Below are 14,371 nucleotides of genomic sequence, written 5' to 3' on the forward strand. Positions count from 1 at the left end.
ATATAAACGTACCTGTCCCAGTTAAGTGAGAAAAATCACTGTCTACATCTCTGGATAGATCTTTATCTAAAGAAGAAAACAACAATAAAATTACGCGTTTCAGTATGTTATTCAAAACCAGTATTCTAACGAATTTTCTTTATCTCATCTTTATAAAACCCCAGTCTATATATAAGAGTTCAGACATTTAATTTTAATAGTTAAAAAACTGGAAACAAAGTGATCCCTCGGAACAGGTACGTATATTAACAAGAGAATTGCAGACTCGGTTTTATTGAGTCTGTACATGAGGGATAATGAATAAGTGCAACATCCCTCACGCCCCCTAGCACCGGCTTGAGCGGTACTCAATTCTCAACACTTAATAGTGCTGGCATCAATGATCCCGAAGGACCAGAAAAATATAACAACACCGAAGCGAAGCACGGGGCAACTTTTTACAGCTGCCACACAGCACTTGACACCTGCTGTTGTGAAGTATAAAAATCTGGAAACAAAGTGATCCCTCAAAACAAACTTACAAGAGAATTGCAGAGTCGGTTTTATTGAGTCTGTACATGAGGGATAATGAATAAGTGCAACTTCCTTTTAAGTCGGGCTTGTGACGGTTTTTTAAAATTTCCCGCCAAAATAAATTTTAGTCACGTGATACCACGAATGAACAATGTCACATGATCTTCACGCGAGTTGAACATCACATGATTCTTTGTTATAAATCCTCACTTTACAAGAAGTGGACATAGAAGAAGGATGAAGGGTTTAGCGCTGTTACTTTTGGGGGTTATTGTATCCATGTGCAATGGACTTGAAAGGTAATTTATGCTTTTTAGACTGTCATTCCGGTGAGTAATGAATATCACTGGAATAGTAACCGGATATGATAATATGTTTTATATTTTTGGTATCCTATTCCAAGTATCGATACTTGCATTTTTTAATTTTCACGAGGTGCCAGTATATAACTACAGTATATAACTTCCTTTCCCACTTTAAAACATATAAACAGTTATACACCTAAAATAATAGAAAATATAGATCTATTCACTGCAGCTGCAAAAGAGTGAAAATGTTTCAACTTCCCATAATTTTTTTAAAGATTTTTTTTAGAAGTATACCTGTACACAACCATACACATTATTAACCTCTGAAATTCTTTAGGTAAATTATAAACTTCTCAAGTTTTCCCAAGATGCCACATAATTTTTCTTAAAAGGTTTTTTTTTTCAAAAGGAGGCCCTGACTCAAGAAATAGTGATTAAATTAAGTCAAATGATGCAAATAGTCCGTATATTTGCCAAATAAAATCAAATATAGCTGAAATTCATCTTTGAAAATTGAAATGAATTGTAACTAAACCTATGAAATAATGCCTACAATGTATAATGTATATGATAATGGGGCTAAAGCTATTTTTGTTACAATGCTAAGACAGTTGCATAAAATGAAGATATGCAAGTCTTTCTAAGCATACATTGTAAAGCATACATTGTATTGGGTTTCACAGCTAAATAGTTCTATGTGTAACCCATGGGTATGTATACATGATTGTTCTCTTTAGTCATTACAGATAAAGATATAATCAAATCTTTTGATATTACAGGATCAAATTGCACAAGATGAAATCTGTAAGGCGTACTCTCCATGAAGTTGGAACATCAATTGAATCTCTTAGATTGAAATATAACAGTTATCCCATAGATGGCCCAGCTCCTGAGCCACTGTCAAACTATCTTGATGTAAGTTTTTACTGTTTAACTACCTTGATAAAAGTTTTTACTGTCCAGGTACATTAATTAGTTTTTACTGTCCAAATATCTTGGCAAGTGAATACTGTCTATCTTGATGTAATTTTTTTACTGTCTAACTACATGTACCTTGTCTTGATGTAAGTTTTAACTGTTTAATTATATTAATGTAAATTTTATCTATTTCTGACTTTCACTACCAATATATAAGTTTAACTAACTTTACTTTTGATGTTTATACTTTTTAACTACCATTAAGTCTTTACTACTTTGATGTTACATTTGAGCTGCTGTCTGTCTGTATTTGTTTTTGAGGCACTGTCTAACTACTTAGTTTTTTTCTGCAATTTCTCTGTATAATTTTTAATATGCTACTTTTTCTGTCTTTGATTTATTTCTAATTTTCTAAATAGATGAATTTAAACCATGCCAGACTTTCAAACATTTGGATTACATTTAAATAGTAATACTTATTAAGAAGCAATCAGGGAGTGTCTCCAAGCCCATCTTTTCCATTAGGAAGATTTCAATGTTTATTTATGATACAAAATTTAAAAACAAAAAATTAAAACAATCAAATCAGCCGAAGATAATTAAGACACACACAACTATAAGCTGTATAAATCATATCATATACATAATCTTAAATCATTGTTAACAACTTGTTTATTGTTGAAAAGACTTTGTTCCATTCGCAATGAACTTGAGTCATAAGGCAACATGATCATTCATGTGAAAGTCCTAGTACATCTTATTGATACACTTTGATATCAGAGTCATAAGTAGATAGGGGAGATTATTCAGTAGATAACAGTAACCTATTGTTCTAGTTTATGTATAGAATAGTATCAAGATACAGTTCATGTACGTACATATAATAAATTGTATGATTAATAAAATGCTTGATGAAGACAATTTCTTGTATGCTTTTTAGCATCATTTTTCGTAGAGAGTTTCCCTTATTCTCTGTAAACTTATTACTTCAAACTTGGTAAAAATGCTCACTATTAAATGTGACACAATATGAAAAGAAACTATAATCCTAAACTTAATGTTTGCAAAATTATACCTCTCCTTTTTTTGACCTTTTTTGTGGAGGTCTATTATCAAAATCTACAAAACAAATGCTTCCAATTTTGTAAGGTTTGTTCACTATACAAATGTGTATGCATTTCTAAAGGGAAGGTAGCCTGCAAATTCATTTTGCTCATTAGTGCAAAAGAAGCTACTTGTACCAAGGATATTTACTTTCAAACCACTATCAATACGGGATCCCATTTCAAAGGGCAAATAAGCCTGATAAGTATTTTTGCACAGTTATTCCCTTTCATAAAAGAAATGTAACATAAAATATCTCTGTTATTTAACACACATGGATATTAATATGTGTAATCAAAATAAAATGTCCCCAAACAAAATATTGTGCTGCTATTTTCAGTAGGGCTTTAACCATTTAGCAATGATTTTGTGCAGTAGCCTGCATTCACTCTTTAGTAAATAAACAAATACAGTTCTTTCAAGTATTTTGTAAATAGTTTTTTTCAAAATTTAAACGATGATTTTCTGAACTACAGATAGCATATAATAGCTTTATACACCATTTTAAATAATATAATTTCTCCCAATTGACACATCATTTTAATTTCTCCCAATTGTCATAGCATTTTAATTTCTCCCAACTGACATACCATTTTTTTATATCTCCAAACTGACACAGCATTTTTGTTTCTCTTAATTGACACAGCAATTTAATTTCTCCCATTTGACACAGCCTTTTAATTTCTCCCAACTGACATAGCATTTTTGTTTCTCCCAATTGACACAGCATTTTAATATCTCCCAACTGACACAGCATTTTAATTCTCCCATTTGACACAGCATTTTAATTTCACTCAGTTGACACAGCAATTTAATTTTTCCCAGTTGACACAGCCATTTAATTTCTCCCAACTGACATACCATTTTAATATCTCCAAACTGACACAGCATTTTTGTTTTCTCTTAATTGACACAGCATTTTAATTTCTCCCAATTGACACAACATTTTAATAACCCCAATCTGACACAGCATTTTAATCTCTCCCAACTGACACAGCATTTTAATTTCTCCCATTTGACACAGAGTTTTAATTTCTCCCAATTGACATAGCATTTTAATTTCTCCCAACTGACATACCATTTTTGTTTCTCTCAATTGACACAGCATTTTATTTCTGTCATTTGACATAGCATTTTAATTTCTCCCAATTGACACAGCAATTTAATTTCTCCTAATTGACACATCCTTTTAATTTCTCCCAATTGACACAGCATTTTAATTTCTCCCAATTGACACAGCATTTTAATATCTCCCAATTGACACAGCAGTTCTATTCCTCCCAATTGACACAGCATGTCTGTTCTTCTCAATTGACACAGCAATTATGATGTTCTCTGTTTAAGTTATATAGCATATATATTTGTGTTCTAGGCTCAATACTATGGACCAATTACCATTGGTACCCCTCCTCAGAGTTTCAATGTTGTGTTTGATACTGGGTCATCAAACCTGTGGGTACCATCTAAGAAGTGTAAACTCTCAGACATTGCCTGTTGTAAGTATTTATCAACCAAAACAATGATTTTATGTTATGCACTAATTACTACTAGTTGAATGGAATTTCTAAATGGCAAATGCTATCATCTTAACTGTAAAGAATGAATGTAATTGAACATAAAAGAACTAGGATAGACATATCTGATACCAGATTTCTTGAGAATTAATTTGAAAGTGTCTTGTAATTATAATTAAACCAGAGTTCTACCCTCTGATTACCGGGTAACTAGATTAATCTACTTTTTTGCTTCATTGATTTTGAAAGGGATTTATTATCATCCAATAAATTCCCTGAAACATTATGTGATGTAATGTAATGTAAACTTTGCCATGGTGTCAGTCTTAATAAGTATTTTGAATTTAGCTTAATGAGTATAGCTAATTGCAATACAGATAGGAATTTTCTTCATAAAATCTTTCTTTATAATATAGTAAACAAACTTTTTCAGTACTTCACCAGAAATATGACAGCACCAAATCGTCAACATACAAGGCTAATGGAACAAAATTTGAGATCAGATATGGATCTGGATCTCTTTCAGGTTTCCTAAGCACAGACACTGTTACAGTAAGTTAATCTTAATCATAACACGGCCTGATAGAACTCATTTACTTTTGAATTTTTTATATTTATTTTAGATGTTCAAAAACTTTTAAAAACATTTTCTTTTATTATAAGTGTTTGTTTGATTTTCTAAAATGAAACCATTGTTGTTAATGTAATGATATAGAAATGCATGCTCTTTATCTCTGTTGGTTTGAGTTATATCCTGATTTTAAACTATTTTATTATAGTATTAATATATAGTATCAAACATAATTGTGCCTGCTTGTACCTAATTTCAAAACATGGAGTTACATTGCTATCACATACAATCATGTACAATGAAAAGAGTTAACCCATTACTGCACTAAGGTGACGATTATAAATAACAATATAGATTTTAAGAAGACTTTGAAGGAGTATCATTTCCTCTTTTTTTTTCAGATTGGATCTTTGAAAATCACTGATCAGACATTTGCAGAAGCCACCCAGCAGCCAGGTATAACATTTGTTGCTGCTAAATTTGACGGTATTCTTGGTATGGGATTTAAAACAATCTCTGTTGATGGTGTAACACCAGTATTTGATACAGCTGTTGAAGAACATTTGGTTCCAAAGGCAGTTTTCTCATTCTGGTTGGACAGGTATCTATAGCTACTTTTTTAATGCTGCACTTCCTCTTTGTTTTGTGGAACAGTACTTGTAAATTCCATGATTTTTTTTATGGAAATTTTCAAGTTTGTGACTTCTAAAGGAGAAAAAACGAAATTAAACTTTTAACAACTGAGAATGCACTGTTGCCACACATTTAATTAAAATTTCAATGTAATTAATTCCATGCATTCATGCTATTTTCATATTCAAATTGTCATGTCTGGAGAGGTTTAACCAAGGATGCCTTTATTGTTTTAATATACATGGTTATAAAAAAAACTAACTGTAAAATTCCTAAACAAAATAGTCACCTGATATTTCTAGGTGGTTTAGCAATAATTTCATTTGTGCATTACCCGTATTAATTGAAAATTTACTTACATCATTATTTCAATTAAGGTACTTTAGTACAGATTATTTTACAAAAATGTTATTTTAGCTTTTGTAATGCAACAAATTAAGAATATTTGTTTCAGAAGTCTTAAAATGTTTCTTCTTTTTCAAGGGGTGAAAATGTGAATCAGAATATCAATAATCATGTAAATTGTTTGAAATCACAAATTTATTATTTTATGGAATTACAGAAACCCGCAAGCTGAAAGTGGTGGTGAGCTGATCTTTGGAGGCAGTGACCCAAAATATTACACTGGTAATTTCACATATGTACCTGTCACTAGACAAGGATACTGGCAATTCAAAATGGACAGGTATGTTTAACTTGATACTTATTGTAAAATTATTTAGATTTGTAGACACCCAGTATTGTGAGAAAGAATAAAAATTGTTGAAACATGCTCTTAAAACACATTCAATATACACTTCACTTGTATATGTGGGTGAATATTGTATGCAAGATGTAAATAATAGTAGGTTTTGTACATTTAGGACAAGATAGGCAATACATGTATAGTACTTTGATATTAGTAAATCATAATTATATGATCTTGTATCAATTATTATGATACATCCTTTAACTTGCATCTTAGTACAAATATACCTACATACTTGGAACAAGAGTAACTACCTTCTTGGTACAAAAAGAGCTTCTTTGAACAAGAGGACCAGCTTGGTACAAGAGGACCTACTTGGTACAAGACTAGTTTCTTGGTACTAGTGGAACTTCTTGGTACAACAGGCTAGCTTGGTACAAGAAAAGCATCTTGGTATAAGAGGAGCTTCCTGGTACAAGCAGAATTTCTTGGTACAAGTGGAAACTTGCTGGTACAAGAGGAAATTTTTGGTACAAGAGGAGTTCCTTGGTACAAGAGGAGTTCCTTGGTACAAGTGGAACTTCTTGGTACAAGAGGAACTTCTTGGTACAAGCAGAACCTCTTGGTACAAGAGTGGCAACTTGGTACAAGAGAATACATTTATATGTTTGTATATTACAGCATCACTGTTGGCTCTAGCACTTATTGTGATGGTGGATGTCAGGCTATTGCTGACACTGGCACTTCACTTCTTGCTGGACCCACTGAGGAAATTGCAAAACTTAACAAACAGATTGGTGCTACACCCATTGTCGGAGGAGAGGTTAGTTTTTAGCTCGACTATTCGATAAGAATAAGTAGAGCTATTGCAGTCACCCGAGCGTCGCCGTCAGTGTCGGCGTCTGCGTCGGCGTAACCACTTATGTTAAAGTTTTTGTAAGAGTTCAAATATTTTCAAAGTCCATTAACATATGGCTTTGAAACTTTGCACACTTGTTCACCATCATGACCCCAACCTGTAGACAGGAGGAGGTAACTCTATCAAGCATTTTGACAGAATTATGCCCCTTTTTCGACTTGGAATTTATGTTAAAGTTTTTGTAATACCTTAAATATTTTCCAAGTCCATTGACATATGGCTTTGAAACTTTGCACACTTGTTCACCATCATGACCCCAACTTGTAGACAGGAGGAGGTAACTGTATCAAGCATTTGGACAGAATTATGCCCCTTTTTCGACTTAGAATTTATGTTAAAGTTTTTGTAATACCTTAAATATTTTCAAAGTTCATTGACATATGGTTTTGAAACTTTGCACACTTGTTCACCATCATTACCCCAACCTGTAAACAGGAGGAGGTAACTGTATCAAGCATTTTTTTTTACTATCAAGCACTAAGAATAGTCGAGCGTTGCTGTCCTACCGACAGCTCTTGTTATTATACTAGTTTTTAATGGTAACAATGTCAACTTAAAGCGTGAATAAAAACCTCTGTCACTCCTCTATGCAAGTGCACACTTGACCACTTCTGCATTATGTGTTAAATTCAGTACATTTGACTATTTCTGCATTATGTGTTAAATTCAGTACATTTGACCACTTCTGCATTATGTGTTAAATTCAGTACATTTGACCACTTATGCATTATGTGTTAAATTCAGTACATTTGAACATTTCTGCATTATATGTTGAATTCATCAAAATTTAGTACATTTGATCATTTTTGCATTATGTGTTAAATTCTGTACATTTGACCACTTCTGTATTATGTGTTAAATTCAGTACATTTGTTCATTTCTACATTATGTGTTTTTTCAGTGAGTACATTTGACCATTCCTGTATTATTTGATAAATGCATTAAAATTTAGTATATTCGATCATTTCTGCATATTGTGACTAATTTTTTCATTATTTGATAGATTAAGAATATTTGATCATCTCTGAATATATAATAAAGTCAGAATATTTTATCCTAATTATTATTTCTTTATATATTTATGATTTTAGCTTGGATTTATTAACAGAATTAGGGAGAGCCTTGGCATCTGCATCACAATTTACAAGTTAATATCTCCAAAACTACTTAATTAATTGGGTTGAAACTTCACACATTTCACTTAATTGAGAGCTAAGTAGGAGGTCACTGCACAAGGCCTATAACTCTAACATGGTTTTTGACAGAATTATGGCCTTTTGTTAACTTAGAAAAATTCTACATTATCCAGGCTCATGTTTTATTATCAAGCACTTACAAAAGTTGAGCACACTGTCCTACTGACAGCTCTTGTTTACTTGTTTATTTAATTGTTTCAGTATATAGTTGACTGTGGCAGCATAGACAGCCTTCCCCCAGTTGTGTTTACACTTGCTGGAAAGGAATTCACTCTTACAGGAGCAGAATACGTCCTAAAGGTAATTTTTCATTCTTTCCCAAAACCAGTCAGTATTACCCATCAATCCACACATAATTTTCTTATATTCCATATTTGCACAGGTAAATATTGCTTACAGGTTTACAAATATCCAACTTCTTTCAATGTAATGGTCTTTTCCGAAATTATTGATGGCTGTGGTGGTGGGGATATATGTTCAAAATGAATTCTTTTTTTATTTTCATTTAAACAAATTATCCTGTGTTCTTGGTGGAAAAAATGAAAGAAACTGTAAAATAAGATTAAAAATATTTTTTTTTTTTAAATTATGATGCCAAAATTTCTATTTTATCATTTATATTAAGTGCCTCAATGTTTAAATGTTAATGACCATGCTGACTTGGCTAGGCCATCAGTTTATGACCAAGTCAGCCTGTATATTGGTACAGTCTGACCACACTCTGTACTTTTGACTGCTCAGATTTACCATAGTAGTCTGATACCGATTATAATAAAATCAACATTGCAGTGTGTGTAATTAAATGTAGACAAAGCCAATACCTTTTAGAGTGAGAAACATATAAATCCCTGTAAACCCTTTCAATCAATTATCCTGTCTTACCCATGCACTTATTTTACACCACTTTCCCCATTGTTTACATAGGTCAGTGAGATGGGAGAGCAAATTTGCATAGTCGGATTTATTGGACTTGATGTACCCAAGCCTCTAGGTCCGTTATGGATTCTTGGAGATGTTTTCATCGGCAAGTACTACACAGAATTTGACGAAGAAAATAGCCGTGTAGGGTTTGCTACAGCTGTACAGAATACAACACAGTCCATGAGAGAAATGCCGATGTACAGGTTACAGCCGGCTAAAACTGTCAGGGCCGACAAGAAAATTTCTGTGATAATGAATTAAACACTTTATCAAAATCTATGGATAACTCGAGCAGTGCCTGGCTTGTGTTAATTTGACTAACTGTTATCTCTTCCCTCAGATTATATTCATTTGGAAAGCAATCCTTTTACTAGGTGTTTTGTTATTCCATCAAAAATGACTGCTGGTATGATATTTGTTAGATAAAGTTGCATCATATTAGAAATTATCATAAGCTTTTAACAAATATAAAATTTTTATTTAAGTTATAGGAATTGGAAAAATAATCGCAAATTTTTTAATCAGACTGATTTATATAAACATCACAGTACTGGAAAAGGAAACGTTTGTGCTATATAGCAAGAAAAGTGCTCATTTTCAAAGATCTGTTTCTTTAGAATAACAGTTTAACCGCATATATAATTTGCCATACAGTTATAGTTTTTGTTGTGTCATCATGTATGAAATATCACATAATTCTACCGAATATGAAATAATATTTTTTTGATGGTTTGAATTTTCTTGTTAGGGGTGCATATGATTTTAGGAATATTCATCTGTGTTCTATTTCATTTTTCTTTACTTTAAAAAGAATCTCGGTTGTTTTATTTGAAGATCTTTTAAAATAGTGAAAGTGGACTTCTTTGCTCTGCTTAATTTGCATTTTACAAATAGAATTGTTAAGAGTTTCTTCCTATTAAGATATGCATCACACTTGCTCAATGAAATTGTGCTTAGATATATTTTTTCCTGGCACTTATTTTTCTTTGTTTGTACATATTGCAGTATAAAATTCAAGTCAGCAATTTCTTGTTCATTAAAGTTGTTGTACCTATCGTTTTTAATATTTATGAATGTCAAATGGATAAAAATATTGCATAGCTTTATTTGATTGATCTTTGGGAAAAATAAAATTACATCACAGAAAATGTAACATATGGGAAAAACTTAACTATATCTATGGTACAATGGATGACAGTAAAACTTGTCTTTAAAGACCAGTCTTATGTAATAAAATTGTGATCCTTGTTGACATTAGTAGTCTGTCCAAACAGAAATTTTATTTAAACACACTGGCTGAACATAAAAGATAGGTAAAGATTTTATTTTTATTGTTATATTTTAAGTATAATGGAAAGAGTTTATTGAGAAATTATGTCTGACACAGGTTTGACTGTAATGAAGAAAAATCTAATACCAAGTGATTTTTTTGAAAATGGTTGTACTAACTAGAATTGTTTTATTCTGTACACCATCATTCCATTTGTATCTGTGTTATTTTTCTTGTTGTTGATATTATGATAAATGTTTTTGTCCTTGTTGCCTGGCAACACAATACTTTCGTCCATTTTTATCACGGTGAATATACAAGTGTTTGGATTTTGGTACAATATTGTTGTTGTTCACTGACTTAAGACTAAAAGGGACTTGTGGAGAAAATTAAATACTATATAACTTTATTTCTACATATCTATGATTTATTTTGTTGTAGTGCATGTAGTAACCATGAATACTGAGTGCATGTAGTAACCATGAATACTGAGTGCATGTAGTAACCATGAATACTGACAGGGTCTGATTGTCTGAAAAGAGCATACTTTTGTCTTTTGCAAAAAAAAAAAATCTTACTCAGTGATCACTAGAGTCTGTGCCTTTATTATGAATTTTGGTAACACTTTATGTAAAAATGAAATATAAATCTTCAAACATTAGTAAACAATTAGGCACTTTTGTTTTGTAGTAAACATCAAGCTTATTTTATTTCTTTGCACAGGTAGTGTTCATATGTATCAAAATTAACATCATTTTCTTCTATTGTTTACCTATGGAATGTGTGATATTTTTGTCAGATATAAGTTAATATTATATGTTTTTTAAGTCAATTTTTTGAGTTGTTCTTCCTTTCACTCCATTTCCCTGACCTCCCAAAATATTGCACTTTTATTAAGTGAAAATATACATACCAGTAGCACTCATCACATATATTATATGTTTCTATTCCTTTACAATATTTTAAGCTAATTTCAAATATTTTTTTACTGACAAAATACATGTAATATATGTTATATACAGAATCATGTATTGTATAAAACCATTCAAATATTGAACATCAATAAAAGCTGGTGACCCCTAACTCAAACTGAAGTGAGAATATCTCCCAATGTATGAACCTACCAATTATAAAAGACATCTTTTGATGAAAGAAGACTGTTCAAGTAAAAGTGTAAATTGTATATCAAACTTGGGTTATCTTGACTCTAGTAACCATAAACTCTGAAAACAGAACACCTAAGGTATCTACCTACCAAATATGAAAGATACCGATTAATAAATCAAGTTCCTAGGAGAAATGCAAGAAGCTGGACATAACCAACTCTTGTTTGAAATTCTTTCTTCTGAAGTTATCAGGATTGTTTCAAAAGAATACTCAGTTATTGAAGTGTTTGAAAATAGAAAAGGAAAATGTAATCTTGTTTTAAGTCTTTAAAGTTACATTAAATAAATTTCATTAAAAAAGGATAAGCGACATTTCATTAATAAATTGGGTTTCATATCGACTCCAGATCTTATTTTGGTGTCCAGGCAACCAAAATGAGTTTAATGAGCATACAAATGTGCAACCTCATTGTGGCGAATTCGGAAGTACAATTTCTGTTTGCATGAGAAACTCCGCCTTCAGATCATCCGTACATCAATATTAAATCAACAAACATGACTATAAGTAGCAGTCCTAATTTAACGGTATATATATCCGCATTGTAACGGATATTTTCATACAAATTTAATCTTTTTTATGAGATGATTATTTTTTCTGTCTGAACCACAGGCCTAGTGCACAGTAAAGCTTAAACGGTAAAAGTGTGTTTGCACAAGAAAATCTTATATTTGCTGTGTTCCGGATAGCAACTATAACTCCGTGACGTAGCGCATACACGAGCTGATTATAGTCTTCATTTGCATGTTAAAATTCGTATACGAATTTTAGTGTTACCGTGGGGTTTTCCATTTAAAATCCTAATTTATGAACAATATTTGATGAGATTTACAACGATACTGTTAAAAAGGTTAATGAAACTGTAGAATGCTTGGTTTTTAGGCCGACGGCAAACATATTTTAACATATTTATTTAATGTAACTTTAAAGCAGTCCTAATATAAGAGCTATTATTTGTTCCTCATAGAAAGAAGTGTTCTAAATCATATTTCAGTAGTGTTTTTTCTATGGGAATATTTGTACATGTATAAAATTATATAAAAGGTAAAAATCCTAGTAAGCATCATTATACACCAAAATAAACATCAATTGTTTATGACTGATATTACATGCCTAGCAATAGCTGCTCCAGTTTCATTTTATATATTCACATTCACATTATGGTTGTGACCTGCATTTTTAGCCCGACTGTTGTACATGTAAGATTATTTTTTCTGGTGTAGACTTTCCTAACTTCCTGTAGAGGCAGTGGGTTTTATGGTGTATTTCACCCCCTCTGTTTTTACTTACCGGTAATTAGTTATTAAATTATAATTATTTTCTCACAAGTAAATGCTAGTTTTTTTGTTGTTTGTAACTTGTATAATTTGTTAACTGATCATGAAGCAAGTAAAAAAAAAATGCAACCAAAGTATCTTATAATATTAATACATGATTTATAATTCTATATCGTACCATACACTGAAAAGAAAGAGAAAAATAGGATTGTTTTGCAGATGGATTCTGAATATATTCTGTCATGTATCTCATAGCTATTGCAGAATGCTACGTACCATTATTTAACAACAATTATTTTCGTGCAGGTCTCACAGGGAGGTCAAACACAGTGTATCAGTGGCTTCCTTGGACTAAATGTGCCACCCCCTGCAGGACCTCTATGGATTCTTGGAGATGTGTTCATTGGACAATTCTACACAGAATTTGACCAGGTTAACAACCAAGTTGGCTTCGCTACATCAGTGCAGCCAGGCAAAAAATGAGAAAAAAATATAGACTTAAAAATTAAGAGAAAAAAAAGAGTAAAATGTGTGTGATGGAATGATATTAAATTGATTTCCACTCATGATATTTGTTTTCTTTTTCATTCTTTTTTCAGGACAATTTGGAAAACTATTTTTTTTATTTAAAAATCCTGGTTAGACATACCGGTACTTGTACATGTAATATAATAAGCCATGTGCAAATTAAAAAAAAAAAAACATAATTTTTCTTGCATTTTGCATACAGTACCATAATGTACAGTAATACTCCAAGGGGTAACCTGTAACTGCCAGTTTACCATTTTCAATAAGATTTATTAGACACAAATTATTCTTACAAAAAAATTCAGGATACTAGTATCCTAAGCCTGTGAAATTCAGAACAGTCGGGAACATTTTGGCCTGCTAACTCATTTAGAACAGTGGGATCACATAGGATGTGCACTTTCAGATCTAGATCAGTTATTAGCAGTTAACGAAATGAACCTGATATAATCTATTTGTTCATCAATGATAATAAATATCTACTTGACCCTTACACTTGATAAGTGTACCATTTGTTAAAATACTTCAAGATTAGTGTCCAAACAGAATGATACTGCATATAATATAGCCCTTTGGTCGCAATTGTTTATAACAACTTGTCTGTACCGCTATTGGTATTGAGCTAAGCCAGTCTAAACATACACGGTATCTGATCGGACATGTTACTGATAGGTTGGCTCAGTTTTAATAATGTAATCCCCCCACCTCCAGATTATCAATGGACTGTTCCAATATCTATGTATGACAATACCATTAGTGTTAATGTTAGTAAGAACTTGAGGGTGTGATTTTGATCATACAAAACTTTATGACTTTTTGTTTAGCACATTAGTGGTGATAATTATAA

General features: G+C 31.7%; 1 protein-coding gene across 2 annotated transcripts; it reads left to right on the forward strand.

The window, feature by feature from the left end:
• The first annotated feature begins 651 nt into the window (after positions 1-651).
• On the forward strand, positions 652-13,565 carry LOC132736369 (lysosomal aspartic protease-like). Of its 2 annotated transcripts, none has more exons than XM_060723488.1 (9): positions 652-812; positions 1,601-1,736; positions 4,216-4,339; positions 4,791-4,909; positions 5,330-5,529; positions 6,124-6,246; positions 6,931-7,072; positions 8,566-8,664; positions 13,303-13,565. In XM_060723488.1, exons 1-9 carry the CDS (start codon positions 751-753, stop codon positions 13,477-13,479), a joined length of 1,182 nt encoding a protein of 393 aa, XP_060579471.1. In that variant the 5' UTR covers positions 652-750; the 3' UTR covers positions 13,480-13,565. The 2 variants fall into 2 exon arrangements, with proteins under 2 accessions (XP_060579471.1, XP_060579470.1); XM_060723487.1 differs by lacking the exon at positions 13,303-13,565 and adding an exon at positions 9,289-9,985.
• The last annotated feature ends 806 nt before the right edge of the window (positions 13,566-14,371 follow it).

The sequence above is a fragment of the Ruditapes philippinarum genome, unplaced genomic scaffold (genome assembly GCF_026571515.1).
Source record: "Ruditapes philippinarum isolate M1 unplaced genomic scaffold, ASM2657151v2 ctg5893_1_1_1_1, whole genome shotgun sequence".
NCBI classification, from domain to species: Eukaryota; Metazoa; Mollusca; class Bivalvia; order Venerida; family Veneridae; genus Ruditapes; species Ruditapes philippinarum.

Bases quoted from the DNA above. Each gene is read 5' to 3' on its own strand.
- LOC132736369 (XM_060723487.1), top strand. From the start codon at position 751: ATGAAGGGTTTAGCGCTGTTACTTTTGGGGGTTATTGTATCCATGTGC. The intron at 1,737-4,215 runs GTAAGTTTTTAC...TTTGTGTTCTAG, and splicing joins CACTGTCAAACTATCTTGAT to GCTCAATACTATGGACCAAT. The intron at 7,073-8,565 runs GTTAGTTTTTAG...TAATTGTTTCAG, and splicing joins CACCCATTGTCGGAGGAGAG to TATATAGTTGACTGTGGCAG.